At 34.4% G+C, this 13,557-nt stretch overlaps 1 protein-coding gene and 1 long non-coding RNA gene across 3 annotated transcripts in view; both read right to left on the reverse strand.

The window, feature by feature from the left end:
- The window catches only part of LOC127841980 (nuclear hormone receptor HR96-like), a 189,319-nt gene that overhangs the window by 102,025 nt on the left and 73,737 nt on the right, over positions 1–13,557 (reverse strand). For both annotated transcript variants that reach the window (XM_052371234.1, XM_052371233.1), the window contains one exon: positions 11,104–11,252. In XM_052371234.1, the coding sequence (XP_052227194.1) occupies positions 11,104–11,238 (135 nt within the window). In that variant the 5' untranslated portion in view covers positions 11,239–11,252. The remainder of the gene's footprint in view (positions 1–11,103; positions 11,253–13,557) is intronic.
- LOC127842002 (uncharacterized) overlaps positions 1–13,557 on the reverse strand; it is a 128,741-nt gene that overhangs the window by 102,025 nt on the left and 13,159 nt on the right. The gene's annotated exons all lie outside the window — the stretch shown is intronic.

A 13,557-nucleotide genomic window follows, 5' to 3' on the forward strand; every position in this document is an offset into this window, starting at 1 on the left:
TAATGTCAGTTTCTTAGTTATAAGTAATCCATCCGTTATGTGTACTCCTCCACGATAAAATCGTGGACAGTTACTTCGGAGACATGATGAAAACCTTGATGGTATCCTCGTGGAAAGTGTGCATTTCATGCATAATTCATTTAAGTCCAAACATTTATTTTTACGCATAAAATGATTTAAAAAAAACACACACTAACTAGTTGTATTGTTATCGTCTTAAAAATAATTAATTATTGAAGCAATAAAAGAACACGTAAGATTGGCGATGTAAATATAACGATTTTCAGTAAGCCTGATATATTTAACAGTTAAAAATAATGTTTCTGAATCAAATATAAACAAGTAAATTCGTTGAATTGATATTCCCTGCCAAATAAACTTTGTTTATGGACCGGTGCAAATCCCTTGATAAACAGTATAATCATTAAGTGCAGGGTAATAATAAATAGGTAATAATTAAGTGTATGGTCTACTCATTAATATCAATACACCTATGAAGTTTCATGTTGAAATCTTGCATTGGTATCTTAGATAAAGCCCTGAAAAAATGCATCGTACAAACAAACAATGAAGGGCAATAACTCTTATTAAATAAAATGTAGAGTTATGGTTCTTCTGCATGGCACTTCTCCTTATTGATATCTATACACCTATGAAGTTTCATGTTGATATCTTATATAGTTTCTGAGATATAGCCCTAAAATGTTTTGTCACAGACAGACAGACAAACAAGCCCAATTCTATATCCCTTCGTCTTTGGCGGGTATAAAAAAGTGAAACCTACAGTTGCATGAGCAAGAGATCATTCTTATCACAGCTACATGGTTCTTTGTTTATGGCTATAGAAGCAAGATGTAACAAGCAATGTGTTTGTGAAACACTATGTCCCCATATATTTGACCTTTGACCTTGAAGGATGACCTTGACCTTTCACCACTAAAAATGTGCAGCTTCATGAGATACTGATGCATGCCAAATTTCAAGTTGCTATCTTCAATATTGCAAAAGTGTACATCAAATGAGCGATTTTGACCCATATATTTGACCTTTGACCTTAAAGGATGATCTTGACCTTTCACCACTCAAAATGTGCAGCTCCATGAGATACACATGCATGCCAAATATGAAGTTTCTATCTTCAATATTGCAAAAGTTATGGCAAATGTTAAAGTTTGCACAAACAAACAAACAAACAAAGCAACATACAGGGCAAAAACAATATGTTCCCCGCTATAGTGGTGGGGGACATAAAAATCTGATTAGTTACTACATTATTTGAAAGACAGATGCATTCCGAATAAAGGTTCTGGAATTAATAAATTGTTATAAGAACAATGATTAATATTTGATCAAGTATTTTATCTGACAAGTGTAGCTGTTACAGGCCAACATAACAGTTTGTTAACGATGTGTCATATATGTGTGAAAGAAACTCATAAAACAAATACACATATACTTCACATGGCTACACTATATATTATACACCTTTGATAAAAGAAGTTTCAACTTTTTCAAATTTGGTAAACATGAAACCAAATGATTTATCTCTGAAACATTGCTATCCCTACATGATGCTCAAAACAAACATCCTCAAAATTATCACCCCACAGAACTCCAACAATATCACGATAAGACCAAGGCCATCCTTAAAAAACTGTTTGTTTGGCATAACCCGACCCAGGTAAATTTGGGTGGGTAGGTAGATAGGGATTTTTTTTTTTTGTAATTTTTTTTCTGACATTGAACTCCGACAAATACCAAACTGAAAGGTAATTATCAAATAAAGCTCCAAGTCTTCTGCCTCATAAAAGGAAATTGGTAATGATTTTTCTGCACCGTCCGTATCACCACAAGTGTATTTGTAAGTCTATTTTTTCTATAAAGAACTTCGAAAATATAATGTAATCGACGAAAAATACTTTATCCGAAAACGACAGTCTGAAAAATTGTACGCATTTTAAACATGAAATAAAATGTGCATATCGTTTGACTACAGAAAATGAAAACAAGTAACCTAGCAAATACGCAATTAATATACTATTTGGTTGACATATTACTTTACTATAGCATAATTTGTGAGTAAAAAACAACAAAGAAATTATAACATATTATTTTCAATCAAGAACAGAAAGCTGCAACATCTTCGACATGTAACTACAGTCCAACCCCTACTTCCGGTCACCCCTCATTGCCGGTCCACCCTTGTAGGCTGTGCCGCCACCGTCGATAAACACTATATAATGCACCCATCTTAAGCGGTAACCGCGTTTCTCCGGCCAGCGGCCAGCAATTTTGCATCCCAAATGTTAAATTTCCCCCATATGAGTGGTCACGCGCGAGTAAGGCAGTCATGTACCGGTACATTGGCAAAATTACACCGACGCAACGGCAAAAAAATCGATACGTACTCCCAGTCTGCGGTTTAGGCTCTGTAGTACTGAAGCGTGATGTGTGATAAACATTTTGACAGCGAGTTTGCAAATGATCTTTTTGTTTCCGCACGTGCGAATATCACCTATTATTACTGGAAAAGAGATTCTTAATTTATAATTTATTATTTGTAGCTGTTGAATCATACTATTTCAAGCACACATTTATGACAATTATCAGCTAATTAAAAGTTAAAAAGAACGACGAAACTTTTAACCGAAATCAAATGATCTACATGTTCTCTGTGCTACAAAGTTTTTATCCAAAAATCAATACATGCACGCTTTCCATGGGTATGGCGTGACATTGTACATTGGTGCATAATTTTCACGGGCTTTTGTCGGGACAAAGCAAATGCATGAGGATTTTTTTTATGCTAGAATTTGTGAACGTCTCGTTAACATTAAACAATCAGGAGTGTGTTTCGGATTAAAAATTATTATTTTCATTTGGGAATTAAACAAAACATTTATATTTGTTTTATATTTACAATGATTTCAATATTATTTTGATAAAACCCTTTATGCGGCGAAAAAACGTTTTAATAATATTATGCATGAAAAGCATGCTTACCAGGAGGATTACACCCGGTTGGTATTATCAGTCTCTTAAGTAACTGGCCACGATTTTATCGTGGAGGAGATCACTGTCGGGACCAATTCGTGCGGTAGGTATTACAAAGCCATAAAACTGCAATAAACCAATTGACCAGTCGCCAAATTATCGATCGCTCCGCCCACATAGTCACGTGGTCTAGTGATTAGAAAACTCCGACAAGCAGATCGCAATTATAGCGGATTACGTGAGGGAAATTCTATATTTGTAATGATGTATTATGCTCTTTTCTATAATATAAATTATTAAAGCCGCACACTAAACTAAACTGCTTTGTAAAACGTTAATACAATCATAAAAACTTTAGAGAAATGGCGTAATCAAATTAAATGAGTTAACGGCAGACTGACTATCAGAAACTTTTCTTATACATATTATATAGGGAGTTGATGAAAAATTCGTTGTAAAAATGAGCATTTATTTCATATTGATTTTTAACTTGTATTCAACCGTCTGACAGTGAACCCGGTGGCTATTCATATATAATTTTGAAAATATTTTTATTAAATGCAAATGACATATCCATATCATGATGATTTTTTTGTTTATTAAATTTTTTTAGATCTTTGTTTTATTGTGTTATTTTTAAAAAGACACCGATTTTTTTTATTTAGATATAAATTAAATTTTGATTGTAACCATAATTTAATACAGGCCTAATTTCGTGGTTTCATTAACATATAGTCTAATATGCATTTTATTTCATTTATGTTTAATGCGAACCTGTTACATTTCACTATCAAAAAATGAAGTGTTGGTATTACGGTGCTGTTCACGAACATTCAAATTGAATACATTTAGCATATTATGCATTTGCTTATTTATAACAAGATGGCCCTTATATGTTAATTGCAATTTTCACATTTCTCCCCGTATATATATGTTGTATTAGAAATGTTGTTGTTGTATTATAAGCCGTACATTTTACACTTGAAGTCGCTTTAAGCTGGCTAAGCCGCGTTGAAATCACCTTTTTGTTGTTTTTACTTTAGTTAAAACAATATTTAAGTAAACAATTATAATGATTTCTCTTGTTTACGCTCCACAGAAAATAAATATATAATTGGAAATCATTTAAGTAATTAAATAGTTTTCTTTTCTTGTGTACAGTACCTAACAATGCCTTAATGTTCCTTCATTCCGAGATCCACGCAACATACTGTTATTTATTAATCATCGACAATTACGCTGAGATTATGTGTGGCAATTATTATGTTGCCCAAACTGCTTAATAATATTGTGCATCAAACGGTATAACACGTTTTATAGAACACACACCTGGTGTGGTTAAACTATTTATTGTGTTTGTTTTCTCATTACTCGTTCGTATGTTCAAGAAATAAAGATAAAATAATAACCTTTTATAAAGCATGTATAGCACCTACAATTTTGAATAATGATCGAACAGTAATGATCATGCATTTGATATAAAATCTGTGTAAACTCTTAAAAATTACGTCCATTCCATATGTACAACACGCTTTGTTTGTCGGACAAAATGGCGGCCAGATAAGCGTTGCTGAGGGGTGTGTGAAAAATCGATATCTGATTGGCTGATCGACAAAATGTGGGCGGAGTTGGCGACTGGTCAATTACATTATCGATTGATATTAACACGGGAGTTATTCACGCATAACTGATTCACAACTGTTCCCAATTCTTAAGTGCATTGGGGCCATACAATGTGTTGTGTAAACAATGAATCATGAGAATGATTCTTTTTCTTTGACTTGATTCTGATGATGATGATATTGATGATGATTAGAAAGATGAATAGAATATTGTTATGAATGAAAATGTTGTTTTATAGCTGAGTTTAGAAAGGAAGAAATAAAAAATTTAAAGTCTATACATTGTTTAGTACATGAACACATATTTACCATTTTGTATATACAACGAGAGCGCCGATGGCGTTAAAAGCATAGGTGCAAGATACAGGGAAGAATGGCGTCACGTGGTATAATGTAGTTCGATATCGCCATCCGCGAATTTCTCAAATCAATAATTTCAAACAATTACCGACTATTTAAATAGATAATCTTTCCATTTACATCAGTGTTTGAAACGCTTATGAAAAATAATTACCCAAGCCTTTCAAAATTTAAGCACGGACAGATCTGTATCTTTTCACAAATGAAAATAGACGCTACCCTATTCGTCTGCGTCAAGAATTTGTCGTAAAACGTGTGGTAAGCGTTAGATGCAGACGTGCACAACAGATTGAGTTCTGAATACAGATTTCTGAATGCAGATTTTTATAGAAACTCCTCAAAGCAGTTACTTCCCTTGCTTCGCCCGGTCAGTAACTTCTAGTATAAGGGAGGCCACTGCGTAGGAGATTGAGATTTATTGTGCAGATAGAATTGTTTTACGAACGAAATTTGTTTTAGGTTATAAGAAGATTTTTTGACATAAAACGGTCTTAGAAAAATTCACTAAAAACGGTGTCAGCAATATTCTTGGAAGAAAACGTTAGAAAAACGTTTCCAATTTTTTTTTGTAAGAATGACCATATACTAAATTAAATAGATATTTCGTCTGATTTTTGATCAGGTAAGGCTTCATAATGGGTAACCGAACGATGTGGATTTTTGAAATGTGGTATATACCATAAGCATAGGTGCGTAAACGCACCTATGCTAAAAAATACACAGTTGGTAATGCACTCATCAACTCCAGATCCCTATGACCCAACCCCCTCTTAAGAGGCCACCCCGCTTAAGCAGCCAAATTGGCCGTTTCCCTTGACTGGCTGCTTAAGAAGGGTTGGACTGTAATTATTTAATTATCATCCTTTAATTCAGATCGATAGTCGGTAGAAATTTGCTAAGTGATCAGGTTAAAAATAATTTATTGAGTGTTACGCTTCTTTCATTTGCTTATTTTTTATACGACTTTTGCCATCGGCCGTTATATTGTAGGCAGACGACAATATCAATAGTGTATTCCATTATCTGCGCATGAATGACCCAATATTACCCGATAGCAAACTCAATGTTGATTGGCCAGCTACCATATGCGCTTCAAATTGTTCATGGAAACAAAGACAAAAATAGTTTAAAAAAACACTCCGGATTAAAATGGCGGATGTTTTCAATGATATTTAACGAGATTTAAGCATATTCGCAAATTATATTTTTCTTGAGCCAAATTCGCTATACTTTCGCAAATGGCGAACGACAGCGCGAGCCCTGTAATAGTGAGCATTTATTCCAATAATAACACGTTCGTAATGCTCGCGATGTCGTTCGCCATTTGAGTCATTTGCGAAACTATTGAGAATTTGGCTCAAGAAAAATCTCAATTGCGAAAATGCAAAAATCTAGTAAAATTTCGTTTAAACCATCCGACATTTTAATCCGGACTGGTTTTCTTTATTTGTCTCTTTGTTTCAATGAAAGTGTTCGCAAATCGAACAGTTAACTAAACCCGGTCTGTACCCGATAATACATTGCTTGACCTTATTGCTAATGAAGTGCATGGTAGCTGGCCAATCAGCATTGAGCTCGCTTACACATGACATGAGGTTGTCGAATGAAACGTGAGAACGGGTGGAGCTATCGGATAATATTGGGTCATTCATGCGCAGATGTTGTATAATTAGAATACACATTTAATATCGCCATCTGCCTCCAAAATAGTGACCGGTCTGAAAGTCATATAAAGAGATAAGCAAATGAAACAAAAACGTCACAATACCCGTTAATAAATATTTCTAAGCTGATCACTTTTTATCTTTCTACCAAATATTTACCGAACTGAATTAAAGAGTGATAATTAAATAATTAGTTATATGGCGATAATATTACACATCCCTGCCGATTGCCGAATTGAATTGAACGGTGATAATTAATTAATTTGTTTTTTTTACTCCCAAACTATCCTGAACGACAGCAGCGTATTATAATTAAAGGGATACGAGAAAACAAGGAGCGGTTTAATTGTATTTAAAGTCTAATTAATCGCATATGCATATGTCAAATAAATAGGCGACTCAAATAAATACTGGTACGCGTTTTGTTCATTGCTATTCTATATATCCTTGAAAGAGCATTCAATTAAATGACGCAAATAACCCGAAAGGATAAAAAGCGGAAAGGAAAAATTTAGCGGAAAGACGTTTCAGCGAGCAAAAAAAAATTTTTTGTGGAAACTATCCACACAAAAAATTCAGTTGGGCTGATTTTAGTGGGTCGGTCGGGTTATGCCAAACAAAAGAATTTTTAAGGATGGCCTATAAACCCTTGTTATTTATAAGCTTATCTGTTAGGAACATGTTAATAATTGTTATTTATTCACCGTTTAATATGAAATGAATGTACTGTGTTTTTATCAGTTGATGCCCATTTTTGTTAATATTTTCAGTGTAATATGAAATGATTATGAAATGAATGTGATTTTTTTGGCTGTTTCCACTGTCTTTTATTAAAGGGATCTTTTCACGCTTTGGTAAATTGACAAAATTGAAAAAAGTTGTTTCAGATTCGCAAATTTTCGTTTTAGTTATGATATTTGTGAGGAAACAGTAATACTGAACATTTACCATGGTCTAATATAGCCATTATATGCATCTTTTGACGATTTTAAAACCTAAAAATTATAAAGCGTTGCAACGCGAAACGATTGAATAATTTGGAGAGTTCTGTTTTTGTTGTTAAATTTTGTGAAACTACGAAGATTGCTTATGAGTAAGGTATAAAATACGTCAAGTATGTGTACTCGGCGGATTAGCTCAGTAGGCTAAAGCGTTTTTACTTCAGGACTCTGGCAGGACTCCAGGGGTCACTGGTTCGAAACCTGCTCCGGGCAATGTTCTTTTCCTTTTTAAAATTTTATTCTTGATTTTTTACTGGAGCTTTTACAATCCAATGTTTACATTTATCAATATAAAGCATTTAATGAATAAGTTAAAAAATGCCAAAATCTGTGAAAAGGCCCCTTTAATATATAGTTGAGTATGAATCAATTCAGTGTGTTTATAAACACACAACACTCTCATGAGTAATGTATTATAATCTTTATTACTATTTTTTTTCATGCATTTATGGATGTTTAAAATTGATCACGATGAGCTGTAAAATGCTTAAGATGAATAAAATATTTGTTCTGTTCTGTTACTAATAAACTAAGACTGATGCACGTGATTTAGGTGCATGTCATCCTCATTAAACCAAACTGACAGTATTGAGTAATACTGGTCATCCCTTTAATGTGAGAGGAGGATGTTATACGCAAGAGAAGTTAGGATTTCCTGCACTAAGTCAAGTTCCTTTATTTGACAATTGGTGAAATAAGTGCATATTCGTGAAAGTGTTACATACACTGTAAATCCAATAATGCACTCTGTTATATCCCTGAATCCAATATAACGTGTGTGGGTTGGCTCCCGTTTTTTCTCCTACCTTCTTTCGACTATTTAAGTGTGAGTATCTAATATTTGATGCAGTACAGGTGTGAAAATAGCATGTGTTTCATGTCTGCTATTGACCTTTGAATCATTGACAGCTTTGACAAGTGTTATGACAGATGTTTCACTTCATTGTACATTGTGGAAAATATGCATTTAAATATTGTCTGCCTCTGCAAAAATGCAATTAAAAACGTAACAGGCAAAGACAAACTAAATAAGCAATCAAGACAAATAGTGCCATCCAAACTTAGGGTAATTGTTTACAGAAACTCACTTTAATTTTTGCGCTATTTCCAGGAAATCCCAGGCAGCACGTTTTTTGCATGACTGAGTATGACCCAATAAAACGTTTCTTTATATCCTGCATTCATTCTAATTTAAACTCAATCATCCCTTGGTTGTTACAATTAAATCTGACCAGTGCCCTATGAAACTGCTGTCACATAATGCACTGTTCATTTTACACTTCCGAAACACATTTATTGTCATATATGGTGAAAATTGCATGTATTGCCAAATGTCAACACAAACTTGAAATATATATGACTGCTCAGAACTTTAAACGAGAATCGGATTATAAAGCTGTCTCGTGATTTGGGCACCGTCATCCGCGTTATACTGGAATTATAGTGATATCATTGACCACTTTTAAGCCTAAATTTTGTATTATTGTCACATTCTAGTTAAATGACAACTTAATTGTTTGAATACCATATCATCTATGTTATTTTAGATCTTACATTTTCTTTTTGAATTTGCTCAAAACATTTATGGAGATTTTATTGTATCTTTTGTCTTTCCAAAAAAATATAATTGGAATTCCCCGATTTTTCTGCCAAGATTATTTAATCACCAAGTGAGAGTCCAAACTAAAATGAAAACAAGAGCACCACCTTGCGGGTGCAGACCGCTCATCTATTTTCTTTTTAAAGGTGAAGGGACTCTCATTTTCAATCACAAAGGAGGGAGGAGTGGAGTGAAGAAGGGTGTATAGTGTGGGGTTGTGGACATTTATTACATTATCTGCCAAAAAAGCGAAAAAAAAAAAAAAAAAAATCGGGGGGGGGGGGGGGGGGGGGGGTTTTGGGTGCGATGGTTGGACGGTATTTCAAACATAACCGTTTTAAAAAAAAATGGGGGGTGGGGTATAGTGTGAGGGTGTGTGGTGATAATTTGTGAGATGATCTTAAAAAAAAAAAAAAAAAAAAAAAAAAAATCAAAAAAAAAAATTGGGGGGTGGGTGGGGGGGGGGTGTGGGGGGGGGGGGTATAGTGTGAGGGTGTGGTGGTCATTTGTGAGATGATCTTAAAAAAAAAAAAAAAAAAAAAATAGGGGGGGGGGGAGGGGGAGGGGGGGAGGGCACGGGGGATGGTTTGGGTGAAGTCTATTGTGGTATGTCAGGTAAGAGTAGTTTCATCAAAGTATCAATCAAATCTAATCATAAATAAAGAAGTTATGGCAATTTTAGCAAAATTTAATAATTTGACCTTGAGAGTCAAGGTCATTCAAAGGTCAAGGTAAAATTCAAGTTGCCAGGTACAGTAACCTCATGATAGCATGTAAGTATTTGAAGTTTGAAAGCAATAGCCTTGATACTTCGAGTGGATCGAAACACAAAATTTAACCATATATTAAAAGTTACTAAGTCAAAAAAGGGCCATAATTCCATAACAATGACAACCAGAGTTATGCAACTTGTCCTTTTACTGTACCCTTATGATAGTTTGTGAGTGTTCCAAGTATGAAAGCAATATCTATGATACTTTAGGGGTAAAGTGAACCAAAACATAAATCTTAACCAAATTTTAAATTTTCTAAGTATAAAGGGCCCATAATTCCGTCCAAATGCCAGTCAGAGCTACATAACTTTGCCTGCACCGTCCCCTTATGATAGTTCATAAATCTTGCAAGTATGAAAGCAATAGCTTTGATACTGTAGGAATAAAGTGGACCTAAACACAAAATTTAATCAAATTTTCAATTTTCTAAGTATAAAAAGGGCACATAATTCTGTCAAAATGCCAGTCAGAGTTACATTACTTTGCCTGCACAGTCCCCTTATGATAGTTAGTAAGTGTTGCAAGTATGAAAGCAATAGCTTTGATGCTTAAGGAATAAAATGGACCTAAACACAAAACTTAACCAAAATTGTCAATTTTCTAAGTATAAAAAGGGCACATAATTCTGTCAAAATGCATGCCAGAGTTATCTAACTTTGCCTGCCCAGTCCCCTCATGATAGTAAGTAAGTGTACCAAGTTTGAATGCAATAGCATTGATACTCACTGAGAAAAGTGGAACTAAACGCAAAACTTAACCAAAATTTTCAATTTTTTAAGTATAAAAAGGGCACATAATTGTGTCAAAATGCACGCCAGAGTTATCTAACTTTGCCTGCCCAGTCCCCTCATGATAGTAAGTAAGTGTACCAAGTTTGAATGCAATAGCATTGATACTTTCTGAGAAAAGTGGACCTAAACGCAAAACTTAACCGAACGCCGACGCCAACGCCAACGCCGACGCCGACGCCGACGCCAAGGTGATGACAATAGCTCATAATTTTTTTTCAAAAAATAGATGAGCTAAAAAATCCTCCAAGCACTTAAACACTATTATAAACTCAAGAAAAGCCAAAAACATGTTACTTACTGAATGGTCATTGGTACTTGATGTGGGCTCGACAATCTGGGTGTAGTTTCCATAGCCACTGGAGTCCCGCGACGACTCCCATCTGTCGGAGCTGTCGTGGTCACCGCCCGAAGTCATGGGCGGGTTCTCGGCCATTCTTGTCAGCAGCGCTGAAACGATAGAAACAACATGTGTGGGACTATAGGCTCAAGATGTATACAATTCTTTATGCACATTAATACCCGATTGTTGTCTCTGAGAACAGCTAATTAAATTGAATATCTTCCTTAATTGATTCATTTCAAAACCAAGGGTACTGATGAGCAGCAAACAGCGTTAAACCTGAACAGTCACTGTGATTTACTCAAAGGCTGTTCTGGTTTAAATGGTTTAATGTTGGTTGCATACAGCCGTTTTCATGCTTCTCCTGAGCAGGAACGGGTTATTAGCACTGAGTTTTTTCAGCCCAATTTATGGCAAAAATAGGGTCCCATCCAAAAAGGAAAATATTGAATCGGTCATATTTGTACTGCATTCTTCATAGAACATTTAAAATAACAGTTATTATGTTGACTGCATTTGATTAATATTTTAATGGTTAATCATTTTCTTGTCTTGAATATTGTCAGGTCTCAGTTTAAACATTAAAACTAGAGGCATTCTATAACTAGAGCATTGCCAACAGGACATTGTGACATTTACTAAGTTAAAAAAATACTTCTAGTTGAATAACCTGGAAAACACCTGTGCCTTGCAAAATTCATATGCCTTTTTTGAAAGCTGCACAATTCAAATCACCCACTACTTGATTTGTATGAGTCCTGCAGTAACACATGTTTATACATATTTCTCTGTTGCTGTAAAACTGAATATATTCTGATGTAGATTGTGTTCATTATTGGTTTTTTGTTGTTTTCTCACATTTTTTCTGGAGTCTGTATTATAGTTACCTTTGAGGTAAACTTCAAAGATATCGTCCAATGCTCATGTAAAACTGTGTGTAAGATAGCACTTACATTTAATATCAGGTTACATTTTCTGATTTCATTCAAGTTATATTTTTTTAACCCTAAGAAAAATCAATCACCACTTTTGTCATGTACGCACTGACAAAAACATAATTGCATCAGTAAAATCAGTCAATTATTTCAAGTTTCAATTTGAGACTGACTTGGTGTAGAGATTATTTTTGCAATCACTCCATCTGAAACATTTCTCCCTTAGTCAGAAACTTTGATAGACCAGTGAAAAATTCGGTCAACTGTTTTTGATGTCATTCAACAGTGTTTTGGTTTTTTGCTTACTTGAAAAGTTTCTAATGCAAACGCTTTTAAGATTAACCAACTGACCTAGAACAGTACCAGCAATAAACTGGATGTTAAAAACTTGCAATTTAGTGAAGAATGGCTAGGGTCAGAAGAAATCAAATTGTTACAAAAAATAGAAGACTTTTCAATTGCTGTTTTCCTTCAATTATTTAACAAATATTTTGGATAAAACCATATGGTTGTTAGCTTCAGGACATGACAGATATATGGTTAAGTTAAACAAATATCAATCAAAATCGTAGTACACTATTTTTCTTCATAAATTCAGCCAAATATTTACAAGAAAAGATCAAAAACGAGAGTTGTATAAACCAGAGGTGATGAGAAAACAGTCTATAGCAGGGACATAAAACGGTAGTCAGTCAAGTGCAGCTCTAAGATCATTAACCGCAGAGCGAAAAGACCAAAATAAAGTATGCAACAAAGATTTCCAGTCGATTTCTTTTCAGTAGAAAGAAGTCAACGCTCGCATGCTAGATACAGTCTGGATCAATACAGATCCTTAGTGCAGATGGTCTCCTGCAGAAGAATCCCATGAATAATGTAATGTCAAGCCAAATATATGCCACCATAATTTTTTTCTGTGATGCTTTTTGAAATAACAAACAAGTTCTTGAGATCATTCTTTTTGAAACAGACCCATAAACCTTTGAACAAAAATTATTTATATATATATTTTTATTTTTTTTCTTCAGAGGTTTATGGGTCTGTTTTGAAAGGAATGGTAAGAAAAGCTGGTAACATGAGCCTCTGTTCTAATAAACACAGGTGTCTGCAATTCTATGGCATGTTAATATTATTAAAATTCCTGGAATTGGTCATTGACAGGACATAGTAATTACCACATATTATCCAAGTTATCCACTTAGATACATATATTGACACAATTGCTGTCCCTTAGAGAATAAAAATTTACTTAAGACCTTTCTAAATAGATTCAAGTTTTAAAGGTTATATTTCCAATCCTTTAATGCTGATGAGCAGCAAACAGCATAAAACCTGAACAGACTGGGAGTTACTCCCAGGCTGTTCTGGTTTTATGCTGTTTGCACATAGCCCTTTTCACTGTGAATCAGAGTGGGAAGGGGTTATTGACAAACTATTTTTGATGAAAATGTTGGTAGTATTTGAGAATACACAATTTAGA

This window comes from Dreissena polymorpha, chromosome 8 (assembly GCF_020536995.1).
Source record: "Dreissena polymorpha isolate Duluth1 chromosome 8, UMN_Dpol_1.0, whole genome shotgun sequence".
Classification (NCBI taxonomy): domain Eukaryota; kingdom Metazoa; phylum Mollusca; class Bivalvia; order Myida; family Dreissenidae; genus Dreissena; species Dreissena polymorpha.